The sequence below is a fragment of the Balaenoptera physalus genome (assembly GCF_965194825.1).
Source record: "Balaenoptera physalus genome assembly, chromosome: 3".
NCBI classification, from domain to species: domain Eukaryota; kingdom Metazoa; phylum Chordata; class Mammalia; order Artiodactyla; family Balaenopteridae; genus Balaenoptera; species Balaenoptera physalus.
This window is the reverse complement of record NC_138890.1, coordinates 63867591-63888123: the sequence shown is the minus strand read 5'-3', so window position 1 is coordinate 63888123 and position 20533 is coordinate 63867591. Positions and strand designations below refer to the sequence as shown.

At 42.9% G+C, this 20533-nt stretch overlaps 1 protein-coding gene across 1 annotated transcript in view; it reads right to left on the bottom strand.

The window, feature by feature from the left end:
* Positions 1-573: 573 nt before the first annotated feature.
* Positions 574-20533, bottom strand: part of LOC309657348 (short transient receptor potential channel 7-like) — a 46440-nt gene continuing 26480 nt past the window's right edge. The window contains exons 2-3 of the mRNA XM_082454663.1: positions 13238-13420; positions 574-8534 (exon numbers count right to left, since the gene is read on the bottom strand). Of these exons, the coding sequence (XP_082310789.1) occupies positions 8406-8534; positions 13238-13420 (312 nt within the window). The 3' untranslated portion in view covers positions 574-8405. The remainder of the gene's footprint in view (positions 8535-13237; positions 13421-20533) is intronic.

Sequence of the window (20533 nt, the reverse complement as noted above, 5' to 3'; positions counted from 1 at the left end):
GTGTGGTGTAGTGAGTGGCTGTGGGCAGGGGGAATTCACATAGGAAATGCTCATCTGCCTAGTGACCAGGGGAATGAATTTTAAAATTTGTGTAAGATAGTATTTTACATCTCTTAAAATAGAGGAAGAAATCCTAATAATACTTCATGCTTGCAAAGCATTGATGAAACCAGTTTCGTTGTATAATACTGTTGACATTGAGAAGTAGTATAGCCCTTCGGGAAAATAATTTGGCAGTGTGTTTCACAAATATTTATGTCCTTTGACCCGGTAGACTCAGTGTCAGAAATCCAATTTTAGGAAATAACAGAAAAGAAGGAAAGAAAGTGATATGTATGGAGATGATAGTAAAATATAAATAATAAAAAGTGAACGTATAGCTAGTGGGAAGCAGTCACATAGCACAGGGACATCAGCTCAGTGCTTTGTGTCCACCTAGAGGGGTGGAATAGGGAGGGTGGGAGGGAGACGCAAGAGGGAGGAGATATGGGGATATATGTATATGTATAGCTGATTCACTTTGTTATAAAGCAGAAACTAACATACCATTGTAAAGCATTTATACTCCAATAAAGATGTTAAAAAAAGAGTGAATGTTTACCAGTAGAGAAGATATAAACAATGGTACATCAATGTTATGCTGACATAAACATGATAATTATAGGAAACTGTTTACTTTCTAATGCTTGGTAAATCCAACCACAAAATTATTTACCCTATAAATATGTATTATAAATACATGCCTACTATGGGAAAGAATGGGAAGAATGTTAAACAAATGAAAGCAACTGATATATGGGGCATATGAATGTAGTCTATTCCTTTCCTTTCAAATATTTTTCTTATTGTTAAAATGCTATTTGTACAATAAGTAAAATTATCAAGGTAAACTGCAAAGACAACTCAAGGATTCCCTTTCTGTTACGGAATGAATGCGGAACACTTCAGCATGGCTTCTTCACAGCCCATCAGAGCTGGCCCTGCTTCCCCAGCAGGTCGTATTTCCTTCAAGCTCAGTCTCCTAAACAACGCCCCCCCCCGCCCCACCCCCCGCTCATTTTTGTCCCCTTCACCCCAGGCTTTCTTCCCATGTCTCCTTACCCTGACCACCTCTGATTCTCCAAACATTATCACAGCTTTGTGCGTTGTCCCACTGTTTTCTCCATCTGGAATCCCCTTTTCTTTGGAGCTCTGACCCACCTTTCAAGGTCTGACTCAGAAGCTACCTATTTTGCCTCCCTGAGGGTTTCCCACATCATTTTTTGTCTAAATTAATCTTTCCTTTCCTTGTTAGACAAAGGGCTGGAGTCAGAAGTGTGTAGCCCTTTAGGATGTAAGCTTCTGATGGCAGGGGCTAGGTCTTTTATTTTATTTATTTATTAAAAAAAATTTTTTTTATAGCAGGTTCTTATTAGTTATCCATTTTATACATATTAGTGTATATATGTCAATCCGAGTCTCCCAATTCATCACACCCCCCCCCCCCCGCCACTTTCCCTGCTTGGTGTCCATACGTTTGTTCTTTACATCTGTGTCTATTTCTGCCCTGCAAACCGGTTCATCTGTACCATTTTTCTAGGTTCCACATACATGCGTTAATATATGATATTTGTTTTTCTCTTTCTGACTTACTTCACTCTGTATGACAGTCTCTAGATGCCTCCACATCTCTACAAATGACCCAATTTCGTTCCTTTTTATGGCTGAGTAATATTCCATTGTATATATGTACCACATCTTCTAGGGGCTAGGTCTTTTAATATCTACAGATTTAGCTGATAATAGGTGTCACATGGTTATTCCCTCCTTCAAGCTTGCAAGTCTGCCTGTTCAGGAAGAGCTAACACCTATCAGAGGGGAAGCAAGCAAAGCAGTCAGATGATGATATATCCAATGGTTTTATTATGGAGTAATACATATAAAAGGATTAATTGATTTGTAATTTATTCAGGATGCAACTTGCTGGCCAAATTGCTACTGATTTTATTAATCAAACAATGGTATTTTGTATTTAAATGACCTTTCTTTTTATTTTTAAATAAAATAAGGCTATTAGTCACGATCTGAGTTTCCATGGACTCTGTGCCAGTAGTTGTAGGACTTTAAGAACGAGACAAACAATGCCTAATGTCTAGTAGCTCATCATGGACTCATTTCCTATTTATCTCATTTTGTTTCTCAAGAGAACCCTGAGTTTCCTCAACAGCTTTTAGGAATGCATCTCACCTTGAACGTGGGATTTTGTTGTATTTGAGAAAAATGAAAACTGGAGGAAAACTCAGGTATGGTGCATTCATTCACTCAGTCATTCATTTATTCAGTAAATATTTTTGAGTATCTTCTGCTTGCCTGGGTCCGCTCTAGGCTAGGAATACACTGGTGAGCTGCCACCACAGAGCTTACTGTGTTGAGGGAAATAGACAGTAAACAAGTAAACAAATGACAAATGATATTTGCTACAGAAGAGGGCACTGGGATAGAGAGTGGCTGATGAGGGAGGGAGTCACAGGGCAACACGTCTGCAGTGCTACTCAGTGGGGCTTCACTGAAACCACGCCTTAGCTTAGCTTCTCCTGCCTCGTCCTGCTTCTGCCCCTTCATTGCAGGCTTCTCATTTACTTGCACAAGGACCCTTGTCTCCAGCTCTGCTTCTAGAAGTGATGATCATTAGACTCAGAACTCCCTGGAGTCAGGGACTGTGCCTTTCTTGTTCACTTTTAGATGGAAGATTTAAGTGGGGGGCTGATGTGATCTGACTATTTCAAAAAGTTCTCTGACTGTTGCTTGTGCGTGTTGTTGAGGAGGAGGGGAGGGTGAGGTCAGAGGCAGATGGATCTGTTGGAGGCTACTGTAGTAATCCAGGCAAGACAGGACTATGGCTTGGATTATATAAATTAAAGCATCTCTATTAAGCAAAGATTTTCATCCACAGTGATACTTACAAGACTCCCCTTCCATCAAGAAATTTGCAGGTGACCTTAGGCAGATGAATGTTAATAAAAGAATAATGCATTATGGCACATAATGGGAGGAATATATAAAAGATCAAATGCTCGTTAAAACTCTGAATCCATATATGAGCATTTAGTACAGAAATAATGAGACGGAAATGTGTAGTTGGTCTTTAGCTTAATTGCTGGAGTTAGTTACAGGTCCTTGGGCTGGGGGGACTATAATTTCTAAGATCTGTTTGACTCTGGGATAAAAGTGACAATTTGAAAATGACTCTTGTTCTTTCCACTTTGGGCTAGTAAATGCATTTGGTTTGCTTCTATTTCTTGGAGGCAGTGGCGATTTATGTTCCTTCCTTGAATGCTCCTCAAATTCCTCTCTTCTTGTTAGTCCCTAACTCAGAATGTAATAATAATCAGCCTCTGAATACCTTAACAAATGCAGCACATGATAGCTATAAGGATAGGTAAGCTAAGGCTACTCAGCTTAGGAAACATGATAACCGAGAAGAAGAAAAATGCTTTAAAGGATTATCCTTCCATGCAAATACTTATATATTCAAATTGCTGAACAGAAGGCAGCAGAATAACCAAAAAGGCAGTAGTTGTTTTGTCTGGTTGTGCGGACTTTGAGGAAGTGAAATCTCTTTTGCAAATGTGCAGTAGTATTTGCTCTTTAGAGAAAATTGTGTCAGATCATTCAACAGCAGGCCTGAGGAAGGGCAGAGAGGAGGCATCAGGTGCTCTGCTTTTGCCTCTTAAAGCTGAGCCAGGACGGGGGTGGGGTGGGCAGGTCAGCAACTCAGGCCAGTGAGTGGAGGAGCACTCCTGAGACCCACTGTGGACCACTCAGTGAGCTGAGCTCCCCTGTGGAGGACAGCGGCCCCATTGCCTCTCCCTGCCGTGCGGGGCCACCCCGGGAGCCACCTGCGGCTCTCCTCCATCCCTAAGACTGCCAGGCCAGAACCACTGTTACAGCATCTCTGCATAGTAAGAGCTCTTTTCCAGAGTTACAAACCCAAAAGGGACACAGGTCAGCAATGGAGGGCATGGAGATGATGGCCCCATACTCTCAGGCCAGCCTGGAACATCATCTGAATTCTGTTGTATGGATTTTTGATCAGGAGGGGAATTACAGATGTTTAAAGTACATTAAAGCCTGTGGCTTCACATTTTACACCCATCTGTCTATTCATTTGCTCACCATGGAGACTGCACATGATGTGTAGTGTGAGTACTATTTCTCTGTCTTCAGAGACCAAGATGAATGAGGAGAGGTCCCACCTGCCAGGAACTCAGTCTATACAAAATTTAGAATCATTAGAGAGCCTTTTAAAAACACAGTCCCTGGGCTCCCACCCAGGAGAATTGGATTAGAAGCTCTGTGGGTAGGGTACTGACACTTTTTTTTTTTTTTTTTTTTTACAAAGCTCCCAAGTGGTTTCCTTTATGCAGCTAAGTATGAGAACTTAATTTGTTCTAGAGAGATACATTGAGTTTGATTTCGATCTAACGTTGGGTTTGGTCTAGACAGATGCAGTGCATCCTTGGGGAACAAGGGGAACAGATGCAGTGCATCCTTGGGGAACAATCCCTGTCCTCAGTGGTTTACAGTTAAGGGGTTATAGCCTAGATCCTGAAAACTATCCCAGAGATTCTCAACAGGGAATGATTTTGTTTCCATGTCTTCCTGTGGAGACATTAGAGACCGTGTGTTGGAGACATTTTTGGTTGACAGAACTTGTGAGGAGGGTGGTGCTACTGACACCTAGTAGGTAGAGGCCAGGGATGTTGCTAAATATCCTCTAACGCACAGGACAGTGCCCACAGCAAAGAATGATCTGGCCCCAAATGTCAACAGTGCTGAGGTTGAAAAAGGCTGGTTTTGTCTTAAGGGTAGTTTCTGCTTGTGAAACCAACATGGCATATAGTTTCCATTAGCTAGCATTATGCACTAACTGTGTTGTAGCTACATTATGTGTTAATAAACATTGATTATCATTTATTAGGTACTATTGTTTGTCCCCACTGTACAGATAAGAAAACTGAGCCCCAGAGATGAAATAACTTATCTAAAGCCACCTGTCTAGTAAATGAAGGACTTGGGATTTGCACACGTGTAGTCAGGTTTCTAGCCGTAACAGTATGCTGCTGCCCAACAGGGTTTATTTTTCTTCTCCTGAGCGTTTTTCCAGGCAGAAACGGGGTACATACATACTTGCGTTAGTTCTTCTTAGGATTGTTGCTTGAGAAAAACAAGACTACTTTTCCTAGGCAAAAGATAGCCGCTCTGAGCCAAGAGATTAGTGGACGTCGGTCATTTCTGTGCCAGCTGGGGCCACGAAAGTGCTGAGAGGACTGCCCAAAGAGGACACTGATTGATGCTTTCGATGCCGATGGATTCCAGCAGCGTTTGGCAGCTCCTGGGCGTCCTGCAGCACAGTTTGGGGTAGTGCCTGACCAGCCAGACTGTGTTTGTGACAGCTCTGGTCTCCTTAACTCTGAGCATCTGTTGAAATGATGCCTCAGCAGGAAAACACAGTGGGAGAATGTCTGCTCAGAGCATGTGAGCGTCTGATTGGCCTCTCAGGCGTCCTCTAGAAAGCCCCAGTGTCCCCACATTCCCTTTGCTCGCTGGCCCTGTGCTCTCTGCAGACGGAGGAAATGAAACAGAACCCCAGTAGAGGTCAGCTGCCGTCTCTAGGTCACCACACTAGGGTGAGGGGTTTCAGCCAGTTGTGCATCTACTGCTGGGCCTCATTGTCTCTCTTAGCACAGATTTAGGCCAGGAGGCTTTTGAGGGTTGGAGTAGCATCTGCCTTATCCAAGGGGCTCCTGCAGGCCAGCAGATTTAGTAACTTGAGACAGGTTACTAAAGCCACATATTTAGTAAGTGGAGAACGTGAGCAGGCACGCTCCTGGCCATGACACTATAAATTGCTACACAACAGGTTCCGTTTTCTTCTTATGGGAGTTTTTCCAGGTAGAAAAATGGGCCAACTTATGGCATGACTGTAAAATGTGCACAAGATGGTGATTTTTGGAGGAAAGAACAAACAGACTTCTGCTGTTGTTAGAGGCCCTGGCCCACCTTTAGACAGGGTGGTGATGCCGGTGGAATGTTCCCCCCACACCCCTCCCCTCTAAGGTTGCCCCTCCGTCCTTCGTATTCTTCTCTGTGGGCACATTTTGTGCACTTCTGGGCTCCATCTCTATGAAAGAATCTTGAAATGAAGTTCACAGCAGGGAATTGAGGTTCATGGAGGGCACTGACCTGGTATGTTACCATTTTTTGTAGAGATTTCCCATTTTTGTTAAGAACACAGGCTGTTGCAAAGAATTTACAGTCTCTAGTATTGGCTGGGCTATTGGGTCTACTGTTCAGCTCTCTTTCCCATCTCCCACAGAATTTTTCCCAAACCTTTTTAAAAAATTTTTTTCAGGGTGCCTTCTACCTCAGAGGGTGATTCTGCTTCCTATTTATAGAGACATTGATGCTTTTAATATGAATTTCCTCAACTTTTTTTCCTGTTGGTGGTCATTAGTGCTATTCACTAAATAGCTCCATTTTTTTTTCTCCTTTCAAACACATGGCAGGATTATTCAGCACTTCCTGGCCCCTTTTGTGGTGGGGTGGGTGATGTGACTAATTGTTGACAGTGAGTTGTAAGCAGAAACAATGTGTCACTTCCAGGTGAAAGCATTTAATTGCTGATGTGAGACTCTCCAGGGCTGGACTTCCCTTTGGCAGGGTGGAAACATTTGAGATGGTGGCATTTCTATCAGCCTGGGTTCCTGAGTGAATTCCTCTGAATTCTGTTGCAAGATGGAAATAGGATGAGCAATAAATAAACCTTTTTTTTGTTGTTGTTAAAAGCCAATACAGCTTTGGTTTTGCTTGTTAACGCAGCATAACTTCACCTGCCGTGATTAATAGTCTGTCCCTTTTGCTCAACAATTACACTGCAACCGTACCCACCCTTTCTGCCTTTCAGCCTTTCTCAGAGGCTTTCTATGCTGAGAAAACCACCCCTGATTAAACTCCTCCGATGGCTTCCTACTGTTCCTCAAAAAAGAACAAAAACAAAATCCTTTAGCGTGGTCCACAGCCTCTGGGTCCTGCGTGGTCTGGTTCCTGTATGCTACTTTAGACTCATCCCACATCCCACTCTTCATCGTGCCTTCTGACTCTGCCACATTCACATTCTTCCAGTTCCTCTTATAGGCTGTATTTCTTCTCACCACAGGGCCTTTGTACAGCTTTGAACATGTTTTTTCCTGCCAGAAATGTCCTCCCCACCTCTGGTAAACTTCTCTCAGAGGAAACATGAGTTCTTCCGAGAAGCCTTTATTGACCTTCCCAGTTAGGTCATATCTGCCTTTAGAAGTTGTAATACCATGTTTTTCTGTTTCATATCACTGACTTCAGTTGGAACATTACAATGTATTGGTGTGATGTTCTGAAGAATATCCGTCTTCCCCACCATGGTTCGTATCACGTCATTTTTATCCACTGCCACATCCCCAGTGATTAGCACAGCATACTTTGTAGTCACTCAGAGAAAGCTTGTTAAATGCATGAATGAGGGTATACAGTCATACTGTCCAGTTTAGTAACCACTGGCCACATGTGCCTATTGAAATTTTAATTAATTAAAAAAATGAAGAATTCAGTTTCATAATTACATTAACCACGTTTCAAGTGCTAATTAACCATATGAGGCTAGTGGCTACCATATTAGACGGTAGAAAACAGAACATTTCCATCGTCATAGAAAATTCTGTTGGATGGTGCTGGCAGGATAAAGTCCAAGTTCCTTGCGCATGGCATATGATCCCCTCAAGGATCTGCTGCTGACAAACTTTCCAGTTTGTTTCTTTCCCACAATAGTACAGCCTCAGCCACATGCCCCTCTAAACATGTTCCTTTCATAAACGTGCCACTCTTCCTAAGATGCCTATGGCTTTTTAACTTTAACCTCTCTCTACCTAAATTGCCATCCCTTCCAGAACCTCTCATCCTTTAAGCCCCACCTCAAGCATTTCCACTTCTGGGAAGCATTTCCAATTTCCTGAGGTCTAGACTGAGCTGGTCAGTGCTTCCTCTGACCCCCATGCTGCCCCCTTCCCATTCCTGTTTGCCTTGCTCAGGCAGGATTGTGACCCTTTGTTCACACATCTCTCTCCAGTGCTACATGAACCCCGCTCAAGGACAAGGCCTGGGTCTTCTCAGTCTCTCCAGTGCTGAACACGGAGCTGGTGATGTAGCAGACATCAGTGAATGTTAGTTAAATGATGAGTCAGCCAGTGAATGAAAATCACAGGGGATATTATTTCCTTAGTACAGCAGTGTGAAGAAAAAGGGAACTGTGTTACTAAGTAGGGCTAGTGAGGGTTCCGCCTGCATTCTTCCCCCTCCCATGGTCCTGTCCCAGGTCTTTATTTCATGTGATACTAGCTTTCTGGTCCAGGAATCACCCAGGAGCTTGGCAGAGTCAGGAAAGGGCACCTCTGAAATTCTGGGATCTGGAAGGCTCTGCTGAGTGGCGCTGCTTCTTGAGGTGAGTGGGTGGGTCTCATCAGCTGGAGGATTGCATCCTCCAAATCAAGCCACATGTCAAGACGCTAGAACTGGGGGCCACCTGGGGTCTGAAAGAGGCAACTGCTATGAACTCTACTTTGCTCAGCTAGCGAAGTGCAGAGGCTGTTGCTGCTGTGGTCAGAGCCTGTCTGTCCGCACCTTACCCGCCACACTGATGGCTCTCTGAGGGTAAGACTGTGTCTTACTTTCCTCAGGATCCCCCGCAGGCTGATCAGTGACTGTAGGGCTTACAGGCCGTGGCTAAAACAACTTGTCAGATTAAACTAACCACCCTAACTGGTGATATTGCCTAATAATAGACTTGCTTTCTGCAATGACAGTGATATAATTTTGGACAAAATATTCATGTGTTCCCATGTTTTTTGGTAGCAGACCTTAGCTTAATTATGTCCAGAGGGGCCTCCATCTCCTCTACAGGTGGAGTTAAGGCTTCTATTGTAGAAAATAGGACCTTCCGGGTCTCCTGTCTCACTCTCCTTTGGCGCTTTGAACCTGGAGGACACACGCCCACAAAGTTCTTTCAGTGAATGGAGATGCACCTGATCCTCATTAAGGCAGACCTGAAGTCAGGAAGGAGGAAGAGATGACACAGGGGAAAGAAAGGGAGATAGCCTCCCTGTAAGCCTAGAAATGAAGAAGCGATAAAGAGGAGAGAGAGGAAGGGATGAGAGTGAAGGGCCCCGATGTGGGTCTTCAGTTAGACAAGCTGAAAAGAGCACTAAGCATCTTGTCTCTGTAACCAGTCACTCAGCAACGACCGTGTGCCAGACACTGATCTTTCTTTACGGGTGCAGACTGGGCCAGCTGCACCTGAATGAATCACAGACTGGTTAGGTCTTCCCAGTTGGTGTGACTCAGAGTCCCCAAGCATTTATTTAGAGTTGATGTGCAGGGGGAGGGGAGAGTCTTTAAGAAGGATATTTATGCATGTTCCCTGGAGACAGAGCTAGAAATGGAGGAGTCGGCAAGATGTCTGTCACTCAGGTTGGCCCTGGGGGAGAAGACCAAGGCCTGTATATATACTGGGGCTGCAGGCCAAAGCTGGAGGGATTGTTTTCTTTATCTGTGAAGCAAAAGTAGAGTTGCTTCTGGGCTTAACTGTGACTCAGTATGGGGAAGAAGCATCCTTGCTTCTTCAAGAGGCATGCTTGGCTTCTGAAGGGACTGTGGCCTGTAAAGGCTGGGGGGGACTGAGATGGATAACAGAAATGTCTTAAGTAATGTGAAAACTCACTCTAGGCCAGTGCAATGTGTGTATTAATACTGCCTCATTTATACCCGCAGGCTGGTGAGGCCTGGGCTATTTGAGGCACACGTGCTTTATTCCATTTGATTCTTATAACAATTCAATAAAGTAGGCATTATTAACCAGACTTTATAGATGAGGGAAGTGAGACACAGAGAGGCTAAGTAACTTGCTTAAGTGACCCCATTAATAAGTGGTTGGACCGTGATTAACCTCTAAGGGTACCTTCTTAGCCACTTCTCCAACACTGCCCTCCAAACGCGGTGGGAAGGCTGAGTCACCCTATTAAGGCAGAAGTCATGGAGAGCAGCCGTATCCTCACAAGGCGTTTTGGTCTTTGGGGGAGGAGTTTTAGGCTATAGGGATGATGTCCTTACCCAGGGGGACATTTCCATCATTCTCTGGGAAGATAACAAAGGACAAGCTAGGGAATGTCTCTGGGGATAAAAGGACCCCTCTAGTCCCAAGGAAGGGGGAGCATAGCATCACTCAGTGACAGTGCTGATGTTTCCCTGTGGAGCTGTAGAGACCTTTTCAGTTTCCAAAGCATTTCCCGTCATACCAGTTCATTTGAAAGTTCACAGAAACCCTGTGAAGCAAAAGCGGATATGCCTATTTTTCAGAAGGGGAATGAGGCCCAGAGAGCTTCAAAGACTTATCCAAGACCATCTGGTCATTAAATGTAAGAATCATGCTAGAAATCTCCTGACACCCTCTTCATCATTCCTTCCTCTTTACCAGGTGGTCCCTTGTGCCATGGTGGGGTAATTGTCTTTATATAACAGAGGCTGACATTATGGCTGAGGCAGCCAGAGGACCAGACATGAGGGTGATGCCCGAAGAGAGGCAAACATTCAAATGAAGGACATGATCTGGGGTGCAGTACCAGCCACAGAGTGGCACCCATTTCACTCAGATCTATGCATTTCAGAAGTATAAAGAATGATTCTATATTAGAGTTTCCCAAATACTGTTACATGGAAAACTAGTTTTACCAGATGTTCCATGAGAAAGGGAGTTCTGTGGTCAAGTCATACACATTGTACCCTTCTTCTTTTAGAGTAGCAATGCATGATCAAGGTTCTATAATGTCTTTAAGCAAAGAAGTCTTTTTGACTCTGCTTAACTCAAGGTCTCTAAATTTATTTGAACACAAAAACTTTTTTTAAGGTCACCTATTAGCAGCTCATGGAACTGCCAAGAGCAACTAGTTTGTTTTAATCACTGAATTAATGGTTTGATTTGATATGTGGCAGAGCCTTAGGAATTTTTTTATGGTTTTATATTCCAGCCTTATGACACATATATATGTCAGGTGTAAGTAAGCCTTGGTGCTAGTTGTTTCATAATTCAGAGACCCAGGGTTAGATTGTGCCCATGCAAGCATTCTAAAGTTCATAAATTAAAAATGAAATCTCATTATAATATCAATAAGATTTTTAAATGTTATGTATTTTCGCTGATAATTCACGATAGAATAAATGTCAAGGAAAACTATGAGTCTGTCTGCTCTCGAATGATGGCATATGTGGTTTGAGAGAATTTACCTATTGGAGATTTTGAAATGAGCAAGGCTGACATTTTATGCAGGTCATTTATCATCTTCCTACCTATGGATTGCAGCAGACACTTGACATTCATGATGAGTATTTCTTGAGACCTTTATGATTCTCCTAATTAGCAAATACCACTAGAGTAAATAATTTCCCTCACAAAACCTTTTTATTCTGACCAAAACTGTCATGTTCATAGAGTGTTTTCACTTTTTCTTCTCATTCATCACCAGGGCTGTTTTGTACTTGGTAGTTGACCATGAGAAGGAACATACATATAGGCTCTGAAGTGGTAGCGAGACTCTGGACTTGCTCAGTGATTTACCCTCAGTGACTGTGTTGCTAAGTTGGATTTATGTTTCAGAAAAATGGTGAATGCTTGCATTTTCATGGGCTGTTGGAATTACTTGTGAATAGCCAAAACTGTGAATGTAAATCTGCAAATGCCAAACATCATCTTTTCTTTGGGGTGTCAAATACATCTTCACCTTTCACCCTGTGTTGGGAAGCAGGAGAATACTGTGGCTTGGGGAAGGAAGGAAATGCTAGAAACTGAGGCTTGTTACCATTCATTACCAAGCAGTCTCTTCTGCAGGGTTTCTTTGAACCCCAAGACCATGGATATCTCAGCACCTTTAGGAGGGGATTGCTGTGCTTTGCTGAAGCGTCTCAGTGAGCTCTTGAGATAAGCTAAAAAGTGAGTTTCCCTACGCTAAGTAAATAGGACTGTACATACTTGAAACTGCAGCCTGACTCCTCCCCTCCTGTAATTCTATGCTTTTGAATATTAATCTAAGGCCACCTTTCCCATGATTTATCAATTTTATCTTCAGGACTCAGAGTCTTTGAAAAAAGCTATTTTTCCTAGAATTTTTGATTATTATTAAAATTAAAAGGACAGGAAGATTTTTATCAAACTTGGAAGCTCTCTCTAGATGAATGCCACAGATATATGTGGTTTGTTGAAGGATGGTTCATCCCACACAAATTAAGATAATCAGACAAGAGGAGAAATGCCAAGAGGCCAATTTGGGGGCATTGGAAATCCCCCCAGTAGTCACCCTGTAAAAGAGCTGGAAAAAAAAACAAACCCTTAAAGACTGATCAGCCACCTTGCGTACGTGGAAAGCACATTGGTGTTTCAGCATATGGGTCTTTGGAGCCCTGCAGTTTTCATCACGATGAATGATGTCATCTAACGTAAGAGCAGATTCTAAAGAATCCAGAGTATATCCAAAGTGGAACCATAATTGAATTTTGCTCCTTAGGGACTCAATCTGACCAGCCACTGTGGGTGTGAGGGCTACTGGGTGCTGGTGGCCATTAAAGACACCTTGAGGTTGATTGAGGAGGTGGGACTTACTCTTTTGAAAGTCTAGTCATGCTTCCTATTAAAGTTTTTCATAAGCCTTGCGAGTGAAATTCCTCTGAGCCTCCCAGAACCATGGAGCCCACAAATCCTCTACAGTAAGACATTTTCTACACAAGTCCCCAGGCACACAGGGAAAGCTCAATAAATGCTGTTCACAGAGCTGAGTGATATGTTTTTCATGAAAACTTGGGAATTGGCCTGCTAGCTGATGGGAGCATTCACTGTAATCTTGTCCTTGCTAGTGGCTTGGAGGTTGAAAATCTGCTCTTTTGTTCTCCAGGCTTGAAGCCTGTTCATGGAGTAACTGTCATGATTCATCTCTCTCTCCTGGTGGGCTGGGGGTGAAGGAAGGAGCTCTGAGCAGTCCTGCAGGTCTGGAAGTTCCCTGTCTAGAGGCAAGTCGGGTAATCAGTGTTGTCACCGTCCTCTTGTGGGAACAGAAAATAAGCATGAACACAAAGGTAGGCCAGCAGCCCTGGAGTTGGGAAGGCCGGGAGCGGTGGGGAAGCTTACCTTCTTGACTTCATATTTAATGGCGAGTTTGATCCGGCTCAGACTTGGACGGTGGTGGTCGGACCAGACTTGGAAGTTCACATCACCATTTAAAATCGCTTCCACCTCTTCTGTGTCTCGGCATAGGTCCAGCACGCCCACCACAAAATCCTTGCATTGCATAGATAACTTCCTGTAATCGTTCTAACAGAATAAAGAGAAATCAGGGGTGTGTCACACTGAGCCCCACAGATGGGCTTGCCTAGCATAGCAGTGTCGATCAGCAAAACTGTCCACCAAGTGTGAGCTTATAGAGTGCGTTGGAACCAGAGGATATGCTGGATCCAGAAGGCAGGGCAACTTCTCTTGACACAACAATCTAGAGGGCATCTTCTCTAAGCCAAGATTCGTCAAGGTGTGCTCCTCAGCCACCTGTATCGGAGTTACCTTGGGTGCATGCTATAACTATGATTCCCAGGCCCTGTTGCAGACTTACTGACTCAGAATTCCTGGGGATGAGGCCCAGGAATCTGTCTTTTAACCTCGTTCTCTAAGTAATTCTGATGCCTACCAAAGCCCACCCTGAGCTCTTTGAAAGCAGCAGTTCTCCTTGCCTAATTTTGAGCCAAATCTGAGGGAGGAGTGATAAGGAAATGCACTTTTAAGGCTGATGGAAATATCACTTAACTCATTTACTACCAATCTATAATGGCAACTGCTCTATGCGGGAAGTTTACTGGAAAGATACGGCTGATATGCTAAATTTGGGGAAAAAATGTACACAGGTGTGCTTTCTTTTAACGTGCTGGAAAATCTGCTTGTAAATTATAAATTTAAAAATCAAATGTAATTTAAATCTAACAGAATCCTTTCTTACCACAGATCCTTTTGTACAGCAAATCATGACACCTTAAATTACTTGCCTGTTGAATAATCATTTTCAGACCTTGACCTCTTTTTTGTTTTGTTTTGTTTTTTTTAATGAGTTGCCTCTGGGTTTCTCTCATCTCCTCCCTAGGCATAACGTTTCTAAATTATCTTTCAGAGGCTGACTGCCTTTCCTAGTGACATGCCAACTTCTCTCTCCCCTAAAACACACTGCTTCAATTCCAGATAATGATCCAAAATGTTGGACAAAAGAATGTTTCATGTCACCTTCAAACCACTACGCCCCAAAAATATTTTCCCCTAAAGGCTTCCTTATTGGTTTCTTAGTTGAAACAAGTCTATTCAGAAGCAACACAAGAACCAAATGTCACTTTCAGTGTTAATCAATGTCAAAAGCTCTGAGAGTGGTAAATAGTAGTTGGTAAATAGGAGTGCAGTTTTGCTTTTCCAGAACCTGGATTCCTCAGCAAATAGATGGGAGGCTGGCAAACTGCAGAAGCTCAACAATTTTTCTAAATTAATGATTCGTTTCTCCTTGCAGCACTGCTGCTTCAAAATGTCCCTTTGCGTTAGAGAAAGAAGTAAGTGTTGATAAGTGTTTGTTTGCTAAGAAAAGGGAAAGGGTCAAGAAAATGTTTTCAGACAAGAGTGGCTACCCTTCATTTCTATATAGAATTTAGGGATAAGCAGGGTGCTTTGGAAATGCTGGGTAGAAAAATGACGCTCAGCTCAGGCAGACTGTCATGGGCAAGTCAGACTGTGCCATCCCAGAGCCTCTGTGCATTTCTGGGTTCAGTGCAGTTCAGAATAGAAGGTACCACTTCATTAGAGACTTTCACTTCCCTGGGCTCTTTCAGCTAGCTGGGCCATAAAAAAGGGAGACACACCAGAGCAGCCAAAACAGCTGGTTTGCTTTTTGCCTTCTGTATTAGACGCTCAGTCTGGAAGGCAACATGCCTGGTGTCTGCAGATGGCTGGAGGAGGCAGGCCTGGGCCGCCAGGAAGATAGAGATGGTATGGACATGGGTATGGATAGATGCAGACGGGAGGGTCATGCCAGGCCCAGGCCTCCCAGAGAGAGCCATGGGCGCACATCTCTGCGGAGTTGTGATGATTAGGAGAAATGGGTCAACCCTGAGCTCAGCGAGCCTTTCAGCCACAGTCCTCAACTTTAGTTGGAAAGATGAGACATATACCTAAGACTTCACAGGTGCCCTTTTACAAATAATTCCATATTCCTGCACACTGAAGTCTGCCAGGCCCAGTGGGTGACAGCTGTTCTACCTCCATCATCTTACTTAATCCTTATTAAAACCTCATGTTAGAAGGACTGTCAGCATTTCCAGCTCACAAGCGAGAAAACTGAGACTCGGAGAGATAAACTAACAGGCTGAATCCACTTTTCCTTATATTGGTCACTTACTCATCTCTGGTTACTCTCTCACCTTCCTTGAAGATTTTAGCTTCTGTCTTACTGTTGCTCTCCCAACATTAACTGCTGTTGTTATTGGTGGTTTCAGTATCCAAGAAGATGTCCCTTCCATTACCCTGCCCTCTCATTTCCTTGACACCATCTTTTCCAGTGACCTTATCCTCAACTCCAACTCAACCATTCATTCTCTTAGTTATTCCCAGTAACTGCAGCTCCTCCACGACCCTAACTTTAGGTCTCCCTCTCTCTGACCACTACCTCCTATATGTCCAGCTTTCTTCACCCGGGACCCCAATTCTAGCAGTCCTTTGATTCCACCAAACCTACAAGCCATTGACCACACCCCCTTTTCACTGGTTTCCGTCCCCCTCAGGCCCCTGTCTCCCTCCTCGCAGAGCTGCTCTTTTATGGGTAGTCTTTATCATCATCCTTGCACACATCAGCTCTCTTACCCTCCTCTTATTTTGTCCTCCTCACTGGATGAAAGCCTGACCTTGGTTGCGTCTAGCTCTCCACTACCCTGCTCCCGCCTCTGCACAGTTAACGCGGCTGGAGGGCACACACCTGCACTGAGCAGGCGTGCTGTGAACTCACTACCTCCAACCTCAAGCAGTCCGCGGTGCTCCTGGGCAATTTACCCTCCTCCCTGACCCAAACAAGCATTTCATACCTCTCTAGTCTCAGTTTTCTAACACTTCATCCCCCTCCTAGTTTCCTATTTTACTTGGAAAATAGCGCTCATCGGAAGAGAAGTTTCACATGGTCGCACCATCCACATGGTCTGCTTTCATCTGTGCTCATGGACTCTTTTCCCTCTTCTTACTCTTCCTGCTCTATCTAAGGCCAGCTCCTCCACTTGTGTCTTGGATATCAGTCCCTTACGCCACTCAAGGACATGGCTCCTGCGCTCTTCCTTTCTCTCCCCTGCACTGTTAATTTCTCCCTTTCTCTGTTGGCTTAGTATACAAACATGTTGCTATTGTCTTGTCTTAAGAAGGAACTCCTCTTGACTCCACTTCCCTCTCCAATTACTACTCTAGTTTTCTGTTCCATTTTATAGAAAAACTCCTCATTAGACTTGTTTACGCTCATAATTGACAGTTGTCCTCCTTACACTCTTTCTTATTCCATTCAGTGAGGCTTTCACACTCTACCCATTGCCTCCACTGAGACTGTCCTTTCAAGGTCACAAGTGACTTTCATATGCTAAATCCAGTGGTTGCTTCTCAGTCCTCATCTTACATGACCTGTTAGGTGCTTTGACATAGCTGATCACTTCCTCCTCCTTGATACACATTTTCACTTGGCTTCTAGCATAACATACTTTTCTGTGGTTTTTCTTCCTGAATGAGTACTTTTGCGTCTTTGTTGATTAATTCTCGTGTCCCTGATGTCTTAGTTTTAGAATGCCCCAAAGATGTGCCCAGTCTTTTGAATTCTCCTGTCTGTTTACACTCATTGCCTTAGTGATCCTATCTAAGATCATTAGATGCCATCCATATGCTGATGACTTCAAATTTTATGTCTTTAGCTCAGCCCTCTCTCCTGAACTTGAGTCAAATATATCCAATTGCCATCTTGGTATTTCCACTTAGATGCCAAATAGGCATTTCAAACTTAGTGAAACTAACTCTGGACCTGGTCTTCTCCACCTTGTTAGTATTCCCTAACTTTTCAGTTGTCCAGGACAAAAAATCTTGGATTTATCCTTGATTCCTCTCTTCCTCTCAAAACCGACATATAATTTAGTAGCAGATCCTACCAGCTCTACCTTCTAAAAAAAAAAAAAAAATATATATATATATATATATATATATATATATATATATAAAAGATCTGACCTCTTTTCACCAATTCTACTATTTCTACCTTGGTCTAAGCCATCATCATCTCTTGCTTGGACTAACCAAGAGACTCTTAACTGGCCTCCCTGATTCTATGATTCTATCCTGGTCTTCCATAGTCTATTCTCCATACATCAGCCAGACATTTAGGAAAAATAGTCAGGTCATGGCACTGGTCTGCTCAAACCCTCCAGTGGCTCCCCATCCACTCAGAGTAAAAGTGGAGTCATTATACTGTCCTATAAGGACATACATTATCTAGCCTCTCCATTCTCTCGCTGATTTCATTTCCTGTGGTTTTCTCCCTCCCTCAGTCCACTCCAGCCACTCTGACCCCCCTGCTATTCTTCAAACACACTTGGCATGGACTAGACCTTTGTACTAGTTATTCTCTTTACTTGGAATGCTCTTTCCCCAGGTATCTACATGAACAACTTTTTTAACTCCTTCAAGTCTTTGCTCAAATGTCACTTTCTCAGAAGCCTTCCTTGACTGTCTTTAAAAAATTGTAACCCTTCTCCATTTGCAATCACCCTTTCCTGCTTTTTTTTTCTTCATAGTACTTATGACTTTCTGACATCTATACATGTTATTTATTATAATTATTGTCCATATCTTTCACTAGAATGTAAGCTTCTCGAAGGCAGGAATCTTTGCTGTTTTGTTCACAAATATATCATTAGAGCCTAGAATATTTCCTGGAACATGATAGGCACTCAGTAAATGCTTGTTGAATCTATTGGAGCAGTGTACTTGTCTAAGATGACATAGTGACTAAGTGGTAGAGCCAAGTTTCAAGACAGGTCAGTCTGACCCAAATCCTGTGCTCTTCCCTCTCACCATGTTTCCCCTTGGTGAGCAGCGTGTTCCCTTCTACTTAGCACACTTAAAACTAGAGACTTAATTGGGGCTGACGCTCAACTAACTTGGAGAAATAAAGGGTGGGCTGGGATATGGATATTTGAATACCCAACAGATTCTGTAGTGTAGTAGATGAGTGCACAGGTTTTGAAGTCAGAAAGACCTGGAGTTTGAACTTTTTTTTTACTACTTGTCAGTTGTGGGAAATAGAACAAGCCATGTAACTCTCTCTTCTGCATCTCAGTTTTTAATCTGTAATACTATACGTACCATATAATGATTGGGAGAATCAATACCAAAACAATGTAAAATGCTTAGTGTAGTTAACAGGAAATAACACAAATAACAAAATAAATAAAAACCTAAATAAATAAAAATTGATAATAAATATAAAGCCTGTAAATGGTAATTTTAATTAGTTACCACCTTATTTTGACCACTGATTTCAAACTCTAGACGTCTTGCTTTTTGTTGTTTTTAGTTACTGGATTGGGAGCAAGACTGGCCCATGGAGAGGAGAACACAAAATGCTGGAGAAACCCTTGTTTCTTCTCTCTCTCTCACTCATGTCTAATCCATATATTAAAAATACACTGAATTTGTTCACTTCTCTTCATCTCTGGTGATCACATCGGTCCTTCCCAGGGTAGCACCTCCAGTTACCACACACAGGTTATCAGTATTGAACTTGATTAAATCTGTCATCTTGCCCGTCCCCAAATCAGTCTGAGTGATGTTGTTCACCTTGATGAGATCAGAGTAGTGGATAGTGTCAGCATCACAGCTCACCAAATGAGATATCTTTTTTTGTACCCACAAAGATCTTTCTCATTTTGCACAACTTACACTTGGCCTGTTTAGGAGTAATACAGTGAACAACAAAGTGACCCTTGGTGTGATAGTCAGATGGAAATTTTCTCTAGTCTTGTCAGTGCTGATGATATCCAGAAAACCAGCAGTGTAGGTTATATCAGTGTGGACCTTGCCATCCATCTCAGTGAACTGCTGTATGCACATCTTCTTTACTTAATCTCCTGTTAGGGCATACTCAAGTCTCTTCTTAAAGAAAGTGACAAGGGACCGCCATTCTTAGCTTGTGGGGACTGCTGGATGGACACAGAGTTAGCAGACAAGTCAGTTTGTCCAGATTCAGGGCTTTGAAGCTGCTACATGCTGCAGTGCGTCTTGAGACCATGAGCTGTAGCTGTGCTGGGCATGGAACAAAGAGGCCCTAGAGTTTTGCCTTTTCCAGAATGTCATATAGGTGGAATCATATAGCATATAATCCTTTGAGACTGGCTTCTTTCACTCAGTATAATTCCTTTGAGATTCATCCATATTGTTGTGTGTGTTAATGGTTCATTTCTTTTTTTTTTTTTTTTTAAGTTTTAGTAATTGTTCTTTTTTTTTCCCTTTTAATTAATTATTTATTTTTGGCTGTGTTGGGTCTTCGTTTCTGTGCATGGGCTTTCTCCAGTTGCGGCAAGCGGGGGCCACTCTTCATCGCGGTGCGCGGGCCTCTCACTGTCGCGGCCTCTCTTGTTGCGGAGCACAGGCTCCAGACGCGCAGGCTCAGTAGTTGTGGCTCACGGGCCTAGTTGCTCCGTGGCATGTGGGATCTTCCCAGACCAGGGCTCGAACCTGTGTCCCCTGCATTAGCAGGCAGATTCTCAACCACTGTGCCACCAGGGAAGCCCTCATTTCTTTTTATTTCACATCTGCTGCACGCATGTATCAGTTTGTTTATACGTTCACTCATTGAAGGATTTGGTTATTCCCAGTTTTTGGCAATTATGAATAAAGTTTCTATAAACATTCATGTACAGGTTCTTGTGTGAGGATAAGTTTTTAGTTCTTCAGGGTAAATATCTAAGTGTGGGATTGCTGAGTATATAGTAAGTATATGTTTAATTTTATAAGAGCTGCCAATTACCACCAACAAATTATGAGAGTTCTGGCTGCTCCATGTTCTCTCCATGGTCAATTTATTTTCTGGGTTTTGGTATATCATTGTGGTTTTGATTTGCATCCCCTAATGGCTTAATGATATTGAACATCTTTTTATGTGCTTATTTGCCATCTTTGTATCTTTTTGATGAAGTGTCTGTTCAAATCCTTTGTTAGTTTTTTTAAAATACTGAGTTTCTTATTATTGAGTTTTGAGAGTTCTTATATATATTCTGGATATAATTCCTTTGTAAGAGATGGGGTTTGTAAATATTTTCTCTCAGTCTGTGGCTTATCTTTTCATTCTCTTAACAGTATCATTCAAAAAATAGAAGTTTTAAATTT